Below are 21,172 nucleotides of genomic sequence, written 5' to 3' on the forward strand. Positions count from 1 at the left end.
ACTCTAAAGCACTCAACTGCCCTCCTCCCCCCCAATATCCCACATTTTAAAATCACTCTTAGCTGAGTTGGAGACCCATAGTTATTCTGTTAAAATACATTCAAAATTCATTGCATTATATAAAAAATCAATTATTTTTGATCTGAGGAACATTCTGAATGTACGGCTTCTTTACATGAGATTTTTAATCACCCCCTTCCAGATTCTTTGTGGGATTAAGATCTGTTCCTTTACATGTGTATTTTTTCTTATTTCTCCCCCTTTTTCTACCTTTCTCTAAATTCCATTGCACAGCCACAAGGAGGCACTGTGGTATAGCAGAATTACAAAAATATGACAGCTTCTCCTAGCACAATTTCTGGACTTTCCTTGCTCTGAAAAAAGTTTGAGAAGCATAGGATTCTTGGAGGATGACGGCAATCTATAAATTACCTGAAAACTACAGTGAATGTGGAATCTTGAGTGTACAATAAATACCTCATGTAGAGGAGCTGTTAGATTCAACAGAGACATGTTGAAATTGCTTGCAACAACACAAGCAATGTTCAGACCAGAGGAATATAGTGCGGGAAGAGCAGTGTTGGCTGACAGAGACAAGCCCATGGTGAGCTCTCGTCTGGGAAAAGGAAAAAGTAGAAGCCAAATCACACAGACATTAATTGAATGTAACTTCTCACTGACATTCCTATGTTAAATGAAAAATATCAATATGAGGCAGTCATGGAGAGCAAATGGGAGGGGAATGCTTGATCTAGCCCCTTTCGTCATTTCTCTGCTCAGAATTGCTCATCTTAACTTGCTTTGCTCCCTGTGAGGGACCCATATTTTTTCATCTGTGGGGAGGAAAGCAGCTGGAAGATTTCCAAAGGAAAAGAGTTAAACAGCTCTTCTCTTCTCCCAGCCGCATCCCAGCTCTGCTGCAGACAGCAGCTTCTTAGGGATAAGTTTCCATTAAAAGACCCCCACAGTGGCAGGGGTGTTTCTCATGTCTCCATGCAATGGACTGTTTGGCCCTTAGACATCAAGCTGTGTGCGTATGAAAACAAAGCTGGAGCCCTTGCGTAGGGGGAAAGCGTTAAACTTTTACTTTGTGGAGGCGACACATTTTGTAGCTGGAGCAGAATGAATACCAGCCAAAGATGAAGCAGCTTGGATTATTTGATTTGTTTTGCTAATAAGTCATGCCTGGTATCTGAAACAGCAGAAAGAACAGAGCTTGGGACCTTGCTCTCTCTGAGTTCCAGCTGTTTTTAGGAAGGGAAGTGGGGACAGACTGGTGCCAACATATCTTGGAAGTACTTGGCGCCTGATCTGAGACATGACTGTGACCACAATTCAAAGAATATATGCTTTCCTCAGCCTTTTACCTACATTCACTTCCCCATGAGCTAGGCTGTTAATTTTCCTTGCACTTTTGAGAGGAAGTCTTGCCTCATATTCCATCCATTTGCCTCTGGGACCTGCAGTAAGAGCAGCTGACGAGACGGTGTACACCAGCCTCCCTGTTACAGGTCCTCTCAAGGTAACATCTTTGAATTTCAATAACGCAAGGAGCTTTGCATTGGAGCGCTGCAACTCTGTGGCTGGTCCCTCTGTTCTTTGCCCCTTGTTTTTTTGTTCATATTTTCAGCCAGGAGGTTGTTTCTGCAGTAACATTAAGGCAACGTTCCCCAATGTCATGTCCTCCAGATGTGCTGGACTGCAACTTCCCTTATGGACCATGTTAGTCCAACTCAGCTGGACAAGATGAGGTTGGGAAATGCTGAACAAGAGGCATGATGCTCTGGAGATACCAAAGCGAGCAGGAACCTGGGCTAGAGCAGGCTAAGGGACCTCCAGGACAGGAGCAGGGTGGGAGGCTTGGTGCTGTGTGTCCTGCTGCCTTGAAGCTCTGTAAGAGGTTGATGCTCTGGGGTAGGACTTGTCAGATGTGCAGTGGCTTCCAACTAACTTTTATGCCCCTGTGCCAGACTTGGAGGATTCTGCCTGCCCTGGTTGTGCAGATGGGCAATGATTAGGGAAAAGGGTGGTTTGCATATTTTGTGAGCTTTCCAAATCCTGCAAGAGTGTTTCCCTTGTCTTTGTTATTTAGAAAGGCACTGGTAAGTTGGAATAAAATAATTACATTTAAGTAGATAAACCTGCGCTGGCCATCCTAAAAGCAAGTTACTTACTCGTTTGACTAAGTATGATAGCTGTACATTTCAAGTAAAGAAAATGTTACAGTTTGCCTCTGAGGAAACATCTTATTACAGTTATATCAAACTACATAAGTCTGATTTTTTAAAAAAAGTTCCTTGTTTCACAGCTATGTTGAACTTGTTTGTTTGTTTGTTTTTAGGATCATATCTACAGAAATCCTCCAGAATATCCCTATTATCCTATCAACCTCAACAGAGCATCAACGTTCTGAAACACTTTGTGGATCCAGAAGGTAAAATGAGAATGCAACGTTCAGTATTTTTTAGTAAGAAACTCCTTAAAATTGTAGCAATTTTAGTCCATAGTAGCAAAAATACAGTAGTGGTGAGATATCCATTTTCACTCTATACTTCTAGGAGGCTGCAGCTGCTTTTCCGCCTCTTTTTGGGCATAGAGGTAGGGCTTTACAGTGTACAGTGTTTCTTTGTTGTTGTTTCCTTTAAGTCTCTGGGGGGATTAAAACAGAAGGCTCCTATTACTTTTTGAATTCACTTCTTTGGGTGGGATAGGCAAATTTAATTGCCTGCATGAAGTTCAGAACGCACTGGATGCTTTTCGACATATGGTGCAGGGTCTTGTGAGCCTTCCATGGCATTCTCACACACCCACAGCTCTGGCATCCTTTGTTGGAGCTATTTTTCTATTTCTTTTCATCCCTCTCCAACATTTTCCAGTCCCTCTGGTGGGCTGCTTTTTCTCCATCTCTGCATACAGCATCACCATCTGCTTTCATAGCATCCTCTCAGCTTTTCTGCCCTAGCTGTTGGTTTCTGGATTTTAACTGTCAAAATTCAAAACAACTTGTATCTAATTCTCTTTTTCAAAAAATGCTTTGCCAAACACTCAGAATTTTGAACCTTCTTTGCCCTTACATCAAGAGCTACCAACCATCTGTGATAAGGCAGGCATTTAAAGCACTGTGGACTACTTTCCTAGTCTTACATCCATAAACCATTTCCCTATTTAATATTTATGAATTAAATATAAAAACAGTAGGAATCATGGCCACCATTCCAAATGAGTACTTAATAAATAATATTGAATAGCTAGGACTTTTATTACTATCCTCTAGACATTTGGAGGTACAGTATCCGAATTTCCTATATAAACACAAAAATTACAGTGTATTAGTAATGAAGCATGTAGATCAGTAAACAGAATTTATATCTGGTGCAATTGCTTTTAAATAGGTTTATTGCTAGGAAAACAGGTCATTAGTGATTCAAATTACATGAGAAGTTTCTTTAAAGGTCTATATTGTAAATCAGAAATCTCCAATGTGGTGCCTTTGAGCACTGGGAAAACCTTTTATCAATAATCTCTTTTTTATTTATATACATTCATGCATTTGTATCTATCCATAGGAATGAATACATATGAAATTCATTCAGCTCTCTGCCATTTATTTATTTATAGTTTCGGTATCCTGACCTTCATAGTGTCTTGGGATCAAACAAAAGTGGACCAAATATCCAAATAAGCATCCATTTGAACGTGATGTCTAAATTCCACCTGTTCAAATATTGAAAGTGTTGTATGATCCTCAACACTGTGGACTGATTACAATAGAAAAGATGGGTGTTTATTCTTCCAGTGTTGTAATTTCAGACTTTTAGCTGTCAAAAGGGCACAGATAATCCATTTATGCTGATCATTTGTTAATTTCCATGAAGCAGGTAAATAATTTAAAAGAGTTTGTACATCAGGAAATAGTAAAGACTTTTCCAGTACAAAATGAATCTAATTAATAATCTCCTCCCTGCCCCCACAAAGTAGCATGTCCTAGATATTGCTAAATCACATATTTAAAAGAAGCATTATCTGTATTGCAACACTGGCAAATAGCTATATTAGACAATTCCTTCTTAAAGACACTTGCCATGCTCAGTAAACATGACACAAACTTTTTGCTGAATAAGAACCAGACAAGAGAGGTAGGCAGACATCAAAGTGACAATCTGCTGATAGGGCATTTTGTGGTGATGTCCCCAGCAGTTGCTCAAATTTCCAACTGTGCCAATGGGTCCAAAAAGGTTGGGGAGACCTGGCATACCTGATAAGCCCTTTTTCAAAGCTGTGTTCCAAGGTCTCCACGATCCCCAGTTGCATGTAACCAAATACAAGTGAAGAGGGCTTTACTTTAAAGCACCAGCTGAATCGCACTTGTGCCATGCATCTTAAATAGTGCTGCTGGGTCATCAGTTTGGAATCCTTACACTAGAGTAGCACAATTTTCCATTTTTATTCAGAATTTTCCTGCCTGTGCAGAGGGAAGAAAGTCCAAGTGACGCTTCTTCTTGAACCCTTCTGTTTTCTTACAGACAGCAGTAAACACAGGAGTAATCTGCTGCCATCACATTTACTAGAAGGGAGTAGGGTTTCTCCTCTGTTCTCTAGAGAGGACAAACAGCCACAGTGTTTTCTAAACTGAAAAAAAAGGGAGAATCGAGAAAGCGACTTTCCTCCACTCTCTCCTCTTATAGGTGCTGCTATGAATGGAAGGCAGGGGTGATGGGGGTTGAGAAATTAAATTCCTCGGACATGGTTTGGGTAACAACAGAGGGGAACCAGGAAAAAAAATGCTAAGCTCCAGCATGTTCACCCACATATACTTTTTCTTGAGATAAGGTGGCCCCATTAGGAACAGCTACCCTGCTGCCAAAATCTGTGCTGACCAAACAAATCTAAATGCTTATATATTTGCCCAATCAAAGTCCCTCTTCACATGTTGTCCATGTGTGAGAATTAGCACCATGTCTGGTAAGACTGACGATCACCCTCCTGGATATTTTGCTGCCTAGGCAAAGACAACATCACACTCTCACCCTGTTGCATCGGCAGAGAATCTGTGATTTGATGTCTTCCACTGTACCCAAGAGGAGGAGGCCAGGTTAGGGCATACTTCCTGGTACAAAAAGATCTGCCCTTCAATACCTTGTTGCCCCTTCCAGCATTAGCTGCCTGAGGCAGCTCCCTCACCCTGCCTAATGATAGGTCCAGCCCTGAGTCCTGTTCTTTGATGGGGAAACTGTTGGGACTAAAGGAAAAGGTGACACACCACTGCTAGTGGTGTTGATTAATCAATTTATTCTGGGTCTTTACAGAGACTGCCAGAGGACATCCCCTGGCAATATTAATAAGGCACAGCATCTCTATGCTAATGAATCTAGACCAGAAAATATTGAACCTTGAAATTTAACTTTTCAAATGGTATTTCCCTCTGATGTATTCACAGGTAAGCAAGGTTGATCAAACACCTATGAACTAGGTAGGGGTGGGAACCAGACAGGGAAATATGCCAAGTGAGACAAGCAAGCTTTGCTGGGCATTTTCAAAATGCAGGCCTGAATGTCAAATTCATTATGTATTTGTTTGTGACACTTAAATACAGCAACATATAATACAATCCCTGAAGAATTTATTTATAAATTTTAAAACCACATTTACAATACAATGTTAAAAACAATTCCAATCACAGTAATAATTCAGAGCAATACAAGGAGCAGTACAACGAAGCAGCACAATTAATTTAATGACAAGCCAGGGAATGCCTGAGTGAACAAGTGTGTTTTCAGGAGCTGTTTGAAACATGCCACATTTTTGCTCTCCCAGTCCACATGGGGGGAAGTTTTCCAGGGGGAAGATGCTTCCCCCTGAAAGACATGTTTTTTTTGTCTTGACATCCTGTTAATTTTGGAATGATCAGAAAGATCCCGAAGATTGGCTTGGTGTATAGAAGGGTATCCTAGAGGAGATCAACCCTGACTGCTCTTTAGAAGGCCAGATACTGAGGATGAAACTCAAATCCTTTGGCCACCTAATGAGAAGGAAGGACTCCCTGGAGAAGAGCCTAATGCTGGGAACAATAGATGGCAAAAGAAGAAGGGGACAGCAGAGGATGAGGTGGCTAGATGGAGTCACCCTGGCAGTCGGTTTGAGCTTAAGTGGACTCCAGGGGATGGTGGAGGACAGGATGGCCTGGAGGAATGTTGTCCATGGGGTCGCAATAGGTCGGACACAACTTCGCCACTAACAACAACAACAATAGACGGGAAGGCAGTTGTCTAGATACCCTGCCCACAGGCTGCATAAGGCTTATTATGACAACAACATCAGCTTGAGCATGGTTTGGGAGCTAGTGGGCAGCCAGCTGGACAACTTTTGCATGCTAGGAGCACACAGCAGTAGGGCAAGCACTTCCTCTTTGGGACTATTTCCAGGTCTGTGAAAATGCTGTTGCTTGTCTCCAGCTTCTGAAGCTTGTTTCAAAGCCTTCCCAACAATATCGTATCAGGCTACCTTAAATGGTGACTTGAAACTTCTGTCCTGTTAGAAACTGCCCTGTGGATTAAAATGCTCAACCTGTAGCAAGTTTCACTTTTGCTGATTGACTTGGCCAGCTTCCTAGATTGATGACATGCCACTTTTGAAATTACCCTAGGCATGCATTTGTATCCTCCTCTTTGGCTCCAGCTGTCTGGCCCTCCTCCTCCGTTTCCTGGAATGTCCTGCCCTTCGGTGTTAGTTTGCAGTGTTGCTTAACTATGATGTTGATGGCGGCATGAGACCAAGTTGTATCATTCAGCTATTTAGGTGCAGAAATTAAACCATTTCTGCCTTTCATGATTTCAAGAGCTTTTATAAGAACTGTAAGGCTCATCTTTACTGTAATGAAGATTGGGGAGACTATTCCACAGCAACGTTCAGCATCCATATCTCTAAAGCAAGTCTGTTTAGTTCACTACCTCTTAGACCCTAAACACCTGTGTGCTTCAGGGAAGGAGTTAGAGTAGGGATGCTGGTTTCATTTAACAGGGCTTGGCTGAGTTAGCTTCTAGGGAGCTGAGACACCTTGCAAATTGCTTTGTCCTGCAAATTCTTTTTTTCAGTTAGCTGCCTTATGTACCCACCAAATACCTCCATGGAGATGAAATTTTCTGTGGAAGGTTTGTTGGCTTTCCTTACCTTCTACTATCTGGTTAAGGCATTCTTACTTAGACAGACTTTGTATTCATTTTAAACTGAAGTTTTAATTACCCATTACACTGTTTTAACTGGCTATTTTTCAATTATATTTTTATGAAATTATCCTTAGCTGCCTTGACTCATATATTTCTAGTGAAAAGCTGGAATATAAATTACCCTGTTCAATAAAATAAACTGAAGTAAAACAGAAATCAAGTCAAAACTTTAATTACCTGACTGGATAGTGGGAGATCTGATTTAAGACTGGATGCATCCTGTTTAAAGGGGCAGAGATGAAAATTTTGAGGGAATGGGCCACATGAGAAGGTGGGCTGTTGTTGTTGTGGGATTAGTATGAAAAAGACTTCCTGATAGCTTCAGTAGTTGCATTTTCCTTATGCCTTTGCTTTCTTCCAAAGACTTTCTTCTCTGCTTTGCAAGGAGAATTATAAATCCTGGATATGTGTGTGCTGAGTTTGGTCACAATCTTACTTTAGCGATGAGGAGGTGAGCTCCAGCTGGGCAGCCATCATGGGTCCTACACAGCTTGTGATGCAGAATCATGGAAAGAAGACACATGTCTTTCACATGGAGGAGAAAGGGTTTGCACTTTTTCATAGCTCAGAGATTCCTGCTGAGCATGTAGGTAAGTTAACAGCATAGAAATGTTTTAATTAATAAATAAATAAATAAATAAATAAATAAACAAATAAATAAAGTTCAAGGCCTCGTTTCAAGCAGTAAGCAGGGGTTTTAAACAGACTAAGAACTGATCTGTGTACAATACTGAAAAGTGTGGCAGACTCAGGTAGTGGAATTCCAGCCTGGGCTACATCAGATCTCACAGGATCATTTTTTAAATACTGCTGCACATTAAGAAGTATGCACAATTCGCTGCAAGGAATAAATTATGGGGAGAAATATTTAGCAGTGAATTCACCATTCTTCTGAGTGCATGTATGCTTTTGTGCCTATGTGTTGGGGAAAGTGATGGGGAAATGGAGAGATGGAGAGAGAAAAGGCTTCTATTGAACCAGCTGCTTTACCAAAGCTTCTTCCATTTTTTAATGGGACTCAGACTGGGACCTTTACTTTTTCCCCAGAGGTTTTTCTTTCTCTCTCTCTGTATATTCCATTACACAACCACAAGGTGGTGCTGTGTTATAGCTGTGTTACATCAGAATTGTGATAATACATGGGATTCTGAGTCACTTACTGTGATATTAGGAAATCATTCCTCATTCTAGAAAAACTGCAAACATGCCTGAAAAACATGAGAGAAGCCTTGGAGGCTGATAGCTTCATGTAAAATGCCTGCAAGTTACCTTGAGTGAAGATTCTGGTGTGCTCCCTAAATGTCTCATGTAGACAACCCCAAAGAAGGTGAAGCAAGACAAGAAGTGTGTCCTCTCATTCTGAGGTCTGACAGTGGTTAACAGTAGGAATTGTCTGTTCATGGTGTTTATGCAAATCCCCATTCAGCTGTTCTGAGTTTTGTTATTCAAAAAATTTGACTGGAGCCAATAGTGAAATCCCAACTGTCTTTCAGTGTCCTTCAGATGTGTTGGATTACAGCTCCCATCATGCCCAGCTGGCAGGGGATGATAGAGGAGCTTCAGTGCAACACATCAGGAAGAAGCCAGGTAGAGAAAGCTAACAGGCAGTATGGCAAGCCATATTCCTCTCGGAGTTTCATAAAAACTAGTCTTACTCCAGCAAGAGAGAAATAAACAATGCTGCCCTCTGGTGACTAAGTTACAAAAAGATTAATAATGTAACCCTATCTATATAACTGCTCAGAAGTGAGTTCATTGTGGCTTATTCCCAGATTAGTGGGTATAAGATTGCAGTCTTAGAGGACTACTTTATGAGACCAGATGCTTTGCTTCACTATTCCATCCCCCATATATCTTCTACAATCTCTCTCTGCAAATTTCTTCAGGAATCCTTATTTCCAGGGCATTTCAGAGTCAAATATATATTGTCTGCAGGGTGTGTGGTCCCATCTGTGCTTTGTTAGATATATACTTGGGGAGAAGAGAGGAGTTGCTTGTCTGAGTGCCTCTCCTAGTCAAAATCTCTCTTCTAGCTTTGTATGTGCAGGGAGATTTTAATGGAATGGGAAGAATATTCTAAGATGTAATTTTCCATATGCTGCGTACATGCTACAATCCTCAGAAGGGTGTTAGACCTTGCTAATATTTGAATTTGCTGTAAGAATCAGTGGTTTATTTCCTTTGTTTTAGGAAAGCACAAGAAAAGCTTTCCTATGTGTCATAAAAAGATAACTGGAGGAGGAAGAATCTGCAACCATTTTTGGCCTAGATTCTTACATGCTTTGATTGCCTTGGGATGTAGCATTTCAGTTTTCCCCTTGCTGAATTGCATGCCATTTGTATTTTATGGGAAACTATGTTTCCTGGTTTTCCAGGTTTATTTCTACAACTTCTCTTTTCTCTTCCCCCTCTATATATTTCTAGAAAATCCTCCTCTGAAACGGAAGAAGGGCCCTGCCCCCAAGATGCTTGGAAATGAGGTGTGCAGCGTATGTGGGGACAAGGCCTCAGGCTTCCACTACAATGTCCTGAGTTGTGAGGGCTGCAAAGGCTTTTTCCGACGCAGTGTCATCAAAGGAGCCCAATATGCCTGCAAGAATGGTGGCAGGTGTGAGATGGATATGTACATGCGCAGGAAGTGTCAGGAGTGCCGGTTCCGCAAGTGCCTGGAGGCAGGCATGCGAGAGCACTGTAAGTGATAGAAGTCCATATAGCTGGGAGCAAAATAGACAAGCAGAATGTAAGGCGAGATAATTTGCTATTTCCAGTGTTAGTCTAATTTAAACCACATTAATTTCAACGGGTCTACTCTATATAGGACTAATATTGGATCCAACACAATGTATACAAAGAATGGTTTGGTTTGCCCTTAATGACAACCCAAGAATGGGCTGAATATAGGTTGTAGTTGAATATGCAGGATTGTCAATATGTAGAAACCCTGCGCTATGGTTTAATTATGGGTTGATAATTGTGAACAATCCAGGAAGAGAACCCATGGTTTGTTGTTGCATTGTAAACTCTGGGGTGTTCATGGTTAAACATTCATGGTTAACCTATAGTATGAGATCTGGAATACTGGAATACTGTGTCTAGTTCTAGGCACCTAGATTTAAGAAAGATGCAGAAAAATTAGAAAGGGTCCAGAGGAGGGCAATGAAAATGATCCAGGGTTTGAAAACACTGCCCTATGAGGAAAAATTGAAAGAATTATGTTCAACCTTAAGAAGAGAAGTCTAAGGGGTACATGATATCCCTCTATAAATACCTCAAAGGCTGCCACAAAGAGGAAGGTCAAGATCTTGCTGATACCAAAGGGTAGGACATGGAATAGTCAATTCAAGTTGTGGCAACCCAGATTCAGACTGAACATCAGGAAAAGCTTCCTCACTGTCAGAGCAATACAACAGTGGAACCAGCTCCCTAGAGAGGTGGTGGGCTCTCCCACACTGGAGACATTCACGAAGAAACTGTACAGCCATCTGAGTGGGTTGGTATAACTTGGTGTTCTGCAACAGCAGGACCTTGATGGCCTTCATGGCCCCTTCCAACTCTGCTCTTCTATGATTTGCATGTCATGACTGCCCATAATTGAATAATACCCCGTGATGCAACAACAGTACATACTCAACCTGTACTTTTGCTTGTATTATGTGTGAACCTGGTATGGATAATATCTGTGAGAAAACTTTTTATTCAGAATGTACTAATTAAACTTATATATTTCAGGCACCTGTATATCAAATTTTCTGTTTCAGCACTTTCTATAATATTTTTATTTCAGTCATTGATAAAACAGCATGTTAAATATACTTGTCTTTGTATATTAAATGACAAAAATTATACTTGTTTGATTTTGAGCACTGCACTTTAACTGAGTACTCTCTTTGAAGATATTACCAAAGTACTTTGTCAGCTAATTCTTCATATTAGTTGCTCAGAACTTATTGTATACTTAATTGTGTTTGGGTGTTTCTTGATGAGGCATTTATTGTGTGCCCCTCACTCCCTATTTATAGTTGTTTACACAATACAATTCTTCAGATATTGTCATGACCCTTCAGTTTCACTTCTGTGTCTAAACAGCACTTCCAGCAAGTTTTTCACAACTGGGAAAATGCAACGTTTAATTGCAAAAGCTTCCCCCCACACCCCTCATTTCTTCATGATTATTTGTACTATTCTGTTATATAAGATTGCCACCTGGAGGTTATGTAGCTGAAAAGCAGGAAGGAAACACTCCTTGTGTAGTGTTCAGATCTTGAGTATCCAATGAAACTAAAAGTAAATACAGTGGAATAACAGCCCTTTGTGTTTTCCTATCTCCAAATTCTTAATTATGTGTCCTCCAGACAGTAGCCTTCTCAGTGATTTCTCAGTAGCCTTCCTAGAAATTAAGATAAGGCTGTTCTTCTAAAATCCTTGATGTAGGGCACACTAGGTTTCATATGAAACAAGAATGACTTGCTTGTACAGGAGCTCTGTGAAGAAGATGCAGATTTATCAGCTGATAAATGTATAGTTGCCCCAGTGGATAGCTGTTCGTGTAGAGTTACAATGCAGCTGCTAAGAAATGCTGAGACATGGTGCTTCTGGCCTGCATTGCAGCACAAAAAAGGAGTCATTGAGACATTCTCCAGCTCAGTGATGACATGGTTTGTGTAACAACAGGCCTTTCCTCACCTGTTCCTATTCTTACTCTGCTTTTAGGTGTTCTTTCCGAAGAGCAGATACAGCAGAAGAAACTTAAGAAGCAGGAAGAAGATCAGGCCCGGATGGTAGTTGTGCACCAGAACTCACCATCTCCTTTGACCACACCTCCTAAAATGACACCAGAGCAGCTTGAGATGATAGAAAAGCTTGTGGCTGCTCAGCAGCAGTGTAATCGGCGCTCCTTCACAGACAGACTAAAAGTGACGGTAAAAAGACAATTTGGGTGGGCTCCAAACTAGAAAGAGAAACTAGGTACTCAATAAAACTTCCACTTAATTCAGTACCATTGGCATGCTGGTCAACTTTTGCGGGGAGGTAGCTACATTTAATGAAGATAATGTTGCCTATCTAATTCTCCTCCATCTGCAAGGGCTACACCAGGGAATAAAGGCCATGGTAGACCATGCAAGGTGCTTGCATATACCTTGCATTAGCTGGAGTCCAAGGTCTGACACCTTAACCCATGGCATCTCTATCTGGCCCAATAGCTGAAGCCGTCTGGGTGGGTCACAAAAAATAAAATCCAAAATGCAACAAGACAAAAACATAATGTAAAAGGTTTAACTTATAAAAATTAAAATAATTTAAAACTGCTAAAAGACAATTAACACTAAAGCCTCAAGACCCAGCAGAACAACTGACCTCAGTGAGAGGTCCTAGAGGAAGACAAGTGGAAACTGACTTTTGCCATATGGGGAGTGGTATGACTCCCTTGGATTCAAGATGCTGAAGGACCTTCTAAGTGTGACTTGACCTTGTGCGATAACAAACTGTAGAATGCGGAAGAGGACTGAACAGTGAATAAGAGCCATGAGAAAATGTGGAGGATATGGAATATTTCTCATTCACTTAACGTAACTTCCTGCTTTTGCTTTCTACCTTTGTTGCACTTTTTCTTCCTCCTCTTCGCATGGCTTTCCCACCCAACTGCAGCCGTGGCCTCAGATGTCAGATCCCTTTCATCGTGAAGCACGGCAGCAGCGCTTTGCTCATTTCACAGAGCTTGCCATCATTTCTGTACAGGAGATTGTGGACTTTGCAAAGCAGTTGCCAGGTTTCCTGGAACTCACCCGGGAAGACCAGATTGCACTTCTAAAGACATCTACAATAGAGGTAAGTCCAATAATCTGTCATCCTTGTCAGAAGGAGTAACAGCATCAATGCAGTTTTAATAACATGCACATATACTTGCTTTCTTTATGTAACCACCAGTGGACAAGAGCCTTTTCTTTTGATTAATCTGAGACTGGGTAGAGCATCTTCCAGGAGTAAGAAGCAGAGAAGCTTCTCCACACCTGGACATCAAGTCCGTTCTTCCAAGCTAAAATTGTGTGTTGTGTGGTAGGGTTCCTATAGCAGAGGATATTATACAAAACAGAGTTTGACTTGCCCCACCTCTCCAACTGGCTCTTGGGAAAGGATCTGTAGCTCTGGGTGTTTCAGTTCAAATTCCAGCAACTCTTATTGCAGGGACTATAGGAAGTGGGGCCATGAGTCAACACAAATCCAAGTGATGGCTGCAGTGAAACATATTGGCTTGGATCCTGAGAAGTGCTCAGAAAAGGGGGCTTGCAGATGGAGACTGTCCAGGGCCCTCCTCTCCCTTGCAGCCCTGCAAGTCATCCCAAAGGCATCTCATGAGAGCTAGGGGCCCCTCCTGCATGGTTTTGCATGATGCTCACAGGACTTAGTACAGATGGCAGACTTGTTCAAAATGGTGCAAGCAATTCTGTGATCCAACAGAAGGTGCTTGCCCCATTCCCTTATGTCACAGCCCAGGAGTGTCCTCCACTGGAGAGGTTGGGGAACTACAGGCAAGGAGGATGTGTGGAAGTCTTCTTTCACCAACCCCCTTCTGTGAGTGCTTCTTAAGATCCAAACCATTGTTTCTGTCCTCACTGATGGTATGGGTTGTGGGTGCAGAGCCTTTTTTCCCCAATCTCGTAGACTTCTTTAATAACTATATCGCCTTTTTATGCTTAAGGTGATGCTTCTGGAGACATCTCGGCGCTACAATCCCGAAACAGAAAGCATCACATTTTTAAAGGATTTGAGTTATAATCGAGATGACTTTGCAAAAGCTGGTGAGCTAAGTACCATTAGATTAACAAGCAGATGCTTTTTCTTCACTGTTGGCCAATGAACAGGGCATATATGTCAGATGTTTTCTAGTCTAAATAGTAAAGCCCATTCTGTGTTCCAATAGAAGTCAAGTTTTAGACTCAAAATACATTACATGGAGCAAGCCAAACATTCATATTTTTCATAAATGGTACAGTTCTTAGGCTTTAGCCTGATATATGAGCTTGGATAATTTTTTGGAAGGGGCAACAAGATATGGGGAGTATAGGCAGGGAACATAAATAGGGATTGTGATGGGATGTTCCTGAAGGTCATGTGGATAGAAAAAGCTGAAGATTCTAAATTTTGTATGCTTGCATATTTTCAGACATTTTAACGTACATGCAGCTCTTTTAAAGATCACATGAAAATTCTATCATGTTCTGTAGAGGTTACAAACAATCCTACCTGGCTTTTTCTGTGTAAACAGATGTAGGATTACACCCTATACAACTAAACTCAGCCTTCTTGCTCTTAGAATCCCTTACATTTGATAAACAATTATGACACATTGTATTCTGTTAAATGGATTATTGCAGTGATTTTTTAAAGTCCCTTGTATGTAAAAGATTTTTTAAAATAAAGTTGTCTAAAATTTGCTATTAAATAATTTTGATACATGTTAGCTAAATATTTCTTTGTGTCTGTGCCTGAATGTTTGAGGAAGGAGTGCTGGCTATCTTTCACAACTACAGTTCCTATTGGGGCTAGTATGTTACATGGCACTTAATATAAATGAAGTAGGCATACTGTCAGAAATAAAGAGCTTTTCCTCCCAATAAAACTCTTTTGGATTCAGTGTTGTTCCCCATCAAAATTCCAAATAGCCTTATTCAGTGTCTTTGTGGTGTGGGTATGTGTGTAAGTAAAACACAGAAGGAGTATCTATTTTTCACCTCCTGCTCTTTGTCTTTTTCTTTCAGGCCTTCAGTTTGAGTTCATTAATCCTATATTTGGATTTTCAAAAGGAATGAATGAACTGCAGCTCACTGATGCTGAATACGCACTTTTAATAGCTATCAGCATTTTTTCTGCAGGTAATACACCTGGAAGGATATTGAGAGCAGCAATGTGCATGCGTGTGATTTTAGACATTTTGAATGTGGTCTTTTTCTGGATAAGTTGTGTGCAACAGTAAAAAAGACATTTGCATCTGCGGATTCCAGACTTAATAATCCATCTGGCTGAATATAATTGTTTTTATGCAAAGCATACATTTGTTCATAAAAATATCCCATTTCAAAACTTGAGATTCACTTTAGAGAACCTAAGTGAAAGCAGAGGATGTGACAGATGACCTCTGTCATTCCATTGTTGTAAGCCGCCCCGAGGCTTCGGCGAATGGGCGGCATAAAAATGTTTTAATAATAATAATAATAATAATAATAATAATAATAATAATAATATATCAAGGACTATATGATTTGGGTGTATTCCTATGCAATGGTACTGGCTGGAATAGATGCACTCCTGACACTGGGACACAGTTCTGGAGATAAGGAATTGTGGCAGATTAATTTGTTTCCAGGGTATAAACATTTTGGCCCCACATTGGTGTCACTGTATGAAAACCAAACCTGAGCAAAGTGGGATGTCACAATGGAGTTGCTTCTGCCTGGTCGTCTGGATCCTTTGTTAAAGAGAAAAATAATTTGTCAGCAACTACTAAATAAAGTCTAGCACTTTTTTATTGACATCACAATGATAACATTAGAATTAGAGCTCTAATGTGTTCAGAGACCTTTATTTATTTTATTTCAATGATTCTGTCTGTTCATGCATTTAAATTTGTATTGACTTTTTGTTTTGTCATGGCCAAACAATATGTATTACTGCTGCAACAATCATCCTTACAACAAGTTTATAAAGTAGAGAGTATGATTTGTTCTCATATTGCAGGTGGGAGGGCTGAGACCAAATAGGATTGGCATCTCTAAAGCTACCTTTCTTAGAGCCAAGATGTCAATAGGGACCTTCTGGTTCATGGCTTAGCCATTATACTGTATTAATTCTCTTAGTATTCTTCCATTGAAACTGGCTTTAGTTGAGTTCATCTCATTCTTTCTTAATTAATCCCTTCTGATGATGGATTGATCTCAGCAGTTATTGGTTCCAGCAGTGTTAGCGATCCTGCACATTGCTTCTAAGCTGTATAGTACATGGAAGGTTGTGGAGCAGAAGAGGGAAGCAGTGTGACATTAAGGTTTGTGGGTTCCACATCAGAAGGTTAAGTCTGATCAGTCTGTATTCAGTTACTTATGAAGTTTTAACCTGCTTATTGGCAGACCGACCAAATGTTCAAGACCAGTCCCTGGTGGAAAGGCTGCAGCATACCTACGTAGATGCCCTTCATTCTTACATTTGTATACATAGACCAAACGTAAGTGTCTCGTTAGAATGATTATATTGCTGAATGTATATGTGTGGAAGAATTTTTTGAGTAACGCTTTTAAGTTGCTCAAGTTCAGTGAATGGCATTGCCAAATATTTTATACAAGTACTGTAATACAGGGACTGCAGGTGGTGCAGTGGTTTAAACCGCGGTGCTGCTGGGCTGGTTGATCAAAAGGTTGCTGGTTCGAATCTGCACCACAGGGTGAGTTCCCGTTGCTCCATCCCAGCTCCTGCCAACCTTGCAGTTCGAAAGCATGCAAATGCAAGTAGATGAAAAGGTACCCCTTTGGTGGGCAGGTAACAGCGTTCTGTGCACTTTGGTGTTTAGTCATGCCAGCCACATGACCATGGAGACTGTCTGCAGACAAAGGCTGGCTCCCTCGGCTAGGAAACAGAGATGAGCACCGCCCCCTAGAGTCAGGCATGACTGGATTTAATGTCAAGGGGAAACCTTTACCTTACCTTTACTGTAATACATGTATGAAGCTGCCTTATCCCAAGTCAGACTATTGGTCCATTTAACCTAGCACTGCTTTGACTGACAGCTGCTCTTCAAATTCTCAGGTGATCTTTCCAGCCCTGCTATCTGAAATCTTGTTAGCTGGAGAGCCTCATCATTGGATATGTAATGTTCAGCATGGAGTGCTACTGAGCTATGGATCCTTCCTTGCTATTTATTCAATGCTCCCTGTAGCTATCCTGGGCTCTTTGTGAGGAAGAGAAGCTGATAAATATAAATGAACAGAAATGGGCTCCTGCTTATAGAGCTAATGACTGGGTTCGGACAACATAACTCCCACATAGTAAAGGTTGAGCATGAGTAGTTGCTGAAATGTGGGTTATGGCCACCTTGTTCCATGTGTAACCCTCCCATGTTTTTTCCAGCACTTCTGCCTTTTTTCTCACCACAGAAAATTATATCAGGAGATTGAATTGCTACACAATGACTGAGTTTAGACAACAGGCAAAGCCCACACTCAAGGATTGAGTATGGGTTCAGTGATTAAAATGTGGATTGTTGCTGAAACATTGTGAGCCCAGCCACACTAACAGACCATGAATTGTTGACCACAAACAACTTATGAAGACAACTCATGGTTTGTTGTTGAACTGTGGATTGTTCATGGGTGACAGCTGGATTCAGACAGCACAATGACGCACATTTCAACAACTCACATTCAACCCATACATCAACCCTTGATAGCAAGTCATTGTGCTGTCTGAACTCAGTATTTGATTGGTAGTTCCACAAACTGTCTATCTGAAATCCCTCCTGGTTGCTGGGGCTGTGAGGCAGGGGGCAAGCATTTTAAAATGTGTTAACTGCACTTGTTGAAGGTTTGGAATTGAGCATAAACATTGGACAGAAGTTTCAGTGCTCAGAACAACAGGACTCTGTATCTTGCCTAGCCTTCCTACTTTATGATATAATGGTTCCTAGTACCTTATCCCTGTTTTTCTTTCCTCTAATCCCTTGTTTTGCTTTGTCTTTTAACAACCCAGTCTGAGCAGTACCACAAGCTTTCAATTCATTGTGCAAACTATGCAAAACTGTTTATGCGTCTACAATTAGCATGATTTGTTCTGAGCGGAGATCATAGAACTTAGGGTTCTTTGGCACAGGATGTAGCCATCTATATGTTACTGTCACTGTGACTAACGAAGTTATAAACGTGGTATAAGGCATATATTTACTATTATTAATTATGTTGGTGTCCAAGCTACTTTGCAGTCTTATTACCCTGAGTGTAAGCTATTATTAGAGATGGGAAACAGATGGAGAAACAGATTTTTGGATCTGATGTCCTTGTTCTTTTGTGTATCATCTTTCAGGATCATCTAATGTTCCCACGAATGTTAATGAAACTGGTCAGTCTTCGGACTCTAAGTAGTGTTCATTCTGAACAGGTGTTTGCTCTGCGGCTACAGGACAAGAAGCTGCCACCACTTCTTTCAGAAATCTGGGATGTCAATGAATGACCCTGATGTCCCAGGGCACCAAGTTGCTGAAGTAATCCCACCATGTACCTTTTACTAACAAGAAGCTGTCCTCCTCTCTTCGCAAAACCGAAGCAGTGCAGAGAGCTATGGTCATATGGTTTCTGTGCTTTGATGAAGGAAGGCTTAAGGCAAAAGGGATGGACTAGATTATGCTTTAGTCTTTGATTTAATGTTTTCCAAAAATGAACAACAACTGAAACACCTCAATATAGCTGAGATGAAGACCTGCTCTATCAATTTCTCATGTGGCTTTATTGTTCTAAGCACTTTTCCCATGTTTAATTTCAACGGCCCACCATTCACACACAAGCAGAGGCTTCTCAGGCATTTCAGAGGCGACCACCTTTGCACATCTTTTTGTGCAACTTCATGGGAGTTTCTCTGGACTGAATGCTCTTAATATATTTTAACGTCTGCAACAGTAGAGAGCTGGCTACATGGTGGACAGTTGTAGCATTTCTTTTGTTTCTAGAGGGATCTTTTCTTTCTGCAAGTCAGAGCCATAAGAGCTACCTGTATGAGCCCACAGTTGCACTTTGTTGACATTTTAGAAAGGCTCATATGGATTGGCAGAGTAGCTGGACCACAGAAGTCCCTTATGATTACTCTTCCATTTTTTTTGCTCCTCCCTCAAGAAAAATAATCATCCTTCATATGTACATCATAGATGCACTAGAAAGCTATGTCCAGTCACCTTTCCCTGCCTTTTGCAGGTGCTCTGAATGTGAAAGTGTACAACACATGTAAATACAGTGTATATTCATGAAGCCTAATTTTGTGTATAGATGCTAAAAAGTTCCACTGAGTCCAGTTGAACTTATTCTTGACTAATCAGAGCCTCCTGTTTCAGTCTTGTAGTGTGTAGAGCTGGGCTGAGCTCTTCAGCATGAGCTGGAGGTCTCCGGACACCTGGTTTGCAGGAATGAAGACTATTCCTAGTCATTGTATTTGAAATTAGGGGTGCCCAACATATTGTGCTGCCTAAGACAAAGGACAAGATGGTGCCTCCTCCCAAGTACATATGTAAAAGCTGACTGTGATGGCAGCTAACTCTTACTTCAGCCTTGGCAATTAGATAACACCCACCATCAACACTGACATGGCAAGCTAATTTTGGAGTGCCAGAACTGGCTGGGTGGCATATGCAGGTCTGATCTGCCACACAGTAGAATACTGGGAGGCTGTCTCTGCTGCCCCCCCTATGCCCAGCAATGCCTGCTGAGATGGTCACCTCGCCCTGTCCGGTTCTAGGTGTATGACCCCACAGTTGGGCTATGTGTGTGCATCTTGCTGGAATACTAGCATAAACCTTGACATGAAGATTGCTGACGTCTCAGTGAGTGGAACTAAACAGTGCACTGAAATCTGTGTAATAAAATCACCCTCCACTCTAAATGACCCCTTCAAAAGTGTACTTTTGTTGATCCAAACACCCAGGTAGGGATTTGTTATGTGTGTTCACATGCTTAATATTGCTCTCAGATATCTTAAGAAAGGAATACAACTCAGTTTAGATATGTGATTCAAGGATGTTAATGTCTGTTAAGAGTTGGGATGCTCATCTGTCCTGAGACATAAGTTTGTGATCAATTGTCTCCACTCTGAATATGTGGAGTTACTGCCTAGAGTTGGCCCTTTGACTTTAATAACTGTAAAAAGTTTTAATATTTACAGCCTGATCCTACAGAATTAATGATAGCTAAGCTCACTGATTTCAGTGGGCTTTTGTATTTGCATATAGGATTGGGTTGCTAGAGAAAAAAAAAAATTAAAAAAATACTCCTCAACCTACATGTCAGGTTATTTGATGCCTGAATTAAATCTGAGATTCCTTGGTACGGTAGTAGTATGTGATTCTTTCTTTTTCAGGATTTCAATTTGTTTGCCCTGCAAGCATCCTGAGAGTCTGGGTCCCTGAACCAATGTGATTGTTGATTATGTAGCAAGTGCCATACCTATGGTGTTGGTCTTGTGTCTGTTTTGCACTTGAGCTTGGTCTCTTTCACTGGCCTTTACAATATAAACCATTGGTAACAGTGTGTAGAATCTTTTTTATAACTCTTTGCAATTTCAAAATTTCTGTATTTTTAACTAATCATTTGCAAAATGTTAATGTTTATGTAATAGAACAAATCTAATAAAGAATTGTGATTGTAATGTGATGAACCATTTCCAATGCATCAGAATAAATACATGACCTGAAATTGCTCTTCAATGCTCAGCTTGTATAGGCTAATTTGTCTTCAAGTGGACATTTGAAATATTTGCTTCAGAATTCTGCAGCTGGATAGATCAACTTTTCTATGTGCTCTAGGATCAAAACATTAGAAGAGTTCCAGAGCTTTTTAAGCTACTACTTGTTACACTGAAATAGGTGGCACATTATATACTGATATTTAATGTGCTTAATCTTGTTGTGTCAGATGTGGGATAATCTAATTAGTCAACATAGTTCTTATACAAATATCTATCCCTGGATTAATGTTTAACTCCTAAGAAACTAAGCTGTCCAACTTTTACATGGAAACATGTAGAGTCAAAAAAAGAATTAAGGCGTGGCAGGAAAAGGGCAACAGTCTGATCTAGTTGTGTTGGATAAGTTTTAGTACAGCTTGAGGATGTTGACGAGGTGCTTGGACAGGTTCATGTGGCCATGTCTGTACTGGATTCTTGGCCTTCTTGGCTAAAAAGAGCCATGCCAGCTGGGCTAGGGAGGTGAT

The 21,172-nt window shown here is 40.8% G+C and overlaps 1 protein-coding gene across 10 annotated transcripts in view; it reads left to right on the forward strand.

Annotated features, from left to right (window-relative positions):
• NR1H3 (nuclear receptor subfamily 1 group H member 3) overlaps positions 1-20,667 on the forward strand; it is a 44,490-nt gene extending 23,823 nt beyond the window's left edge. For 5 of the 10 annotated variants that reach the window (XM_044435751.1, XM_044435753.1, XM_044435755.1 and 2 more), the window contains exons 2-10: positions 2,342-2,434; positions 7,665-7,813; positions 9,648-9,914; positions 11,934-12,142; positions 12,870-13,049; positions 13,921-14,020; positions 14,981-15,094; positions 16,343-16,437; positions 18,285-20,667. In XM_044435751.1, the coding sequence (XP_044291686.1) occupies positions 7,699-7,813; positions 9,648-9,914; positions 11,934-12,142; positions 12,870-13,049; positions 13,921-14,020; positions 14,981-15,094; positions 16,343-16,437; positions 18,285-18,431 (1,227 nt within the window). In that variant the 5' untranslated portion in view covers positions 2,342-2,434; positions 7,665-7,698 and the 3' untranslated portion in view covers positions 18,432-20,667. Of the gene's footprint in view, positions 1-583; positions 605-1,431; positions 1,523-2,341; positions 2,435-7,586; positions 7,814-9,647; positions 9,915-11,933; positions 12,143-12,869; positions 13,050-13,920; positions 14,021-14,980; positions 15,095-16,342; positions 16,438-18,284 lie in introns of those variants that run through there. The other 5 variants (XM_044435756.1, XM_044435749.1, XM_044435752.1 and 2 more) reach the window with 5 other exon arrangements.
• The last annotated feature ends 505 nt before the right edge of the window (positions 20,668-21,172 follow it).

This window comes from Varanus komodoensis, unplaced genomic scaffold (genome assembly GCF_004798865.1).
Source record: "Varanus komodoensis strain SLA01 unplaced genomic scaffold, ASM479886v1 scaffold3, whole genome shotgun sequence".
NCBI classification, from domain to species: domain Eukaryota; kingdom Metazoa; phylum Chordata; class Lepidosauria; order Squamata; family Varanidae; genus Varanus; species Varanus komodoensis.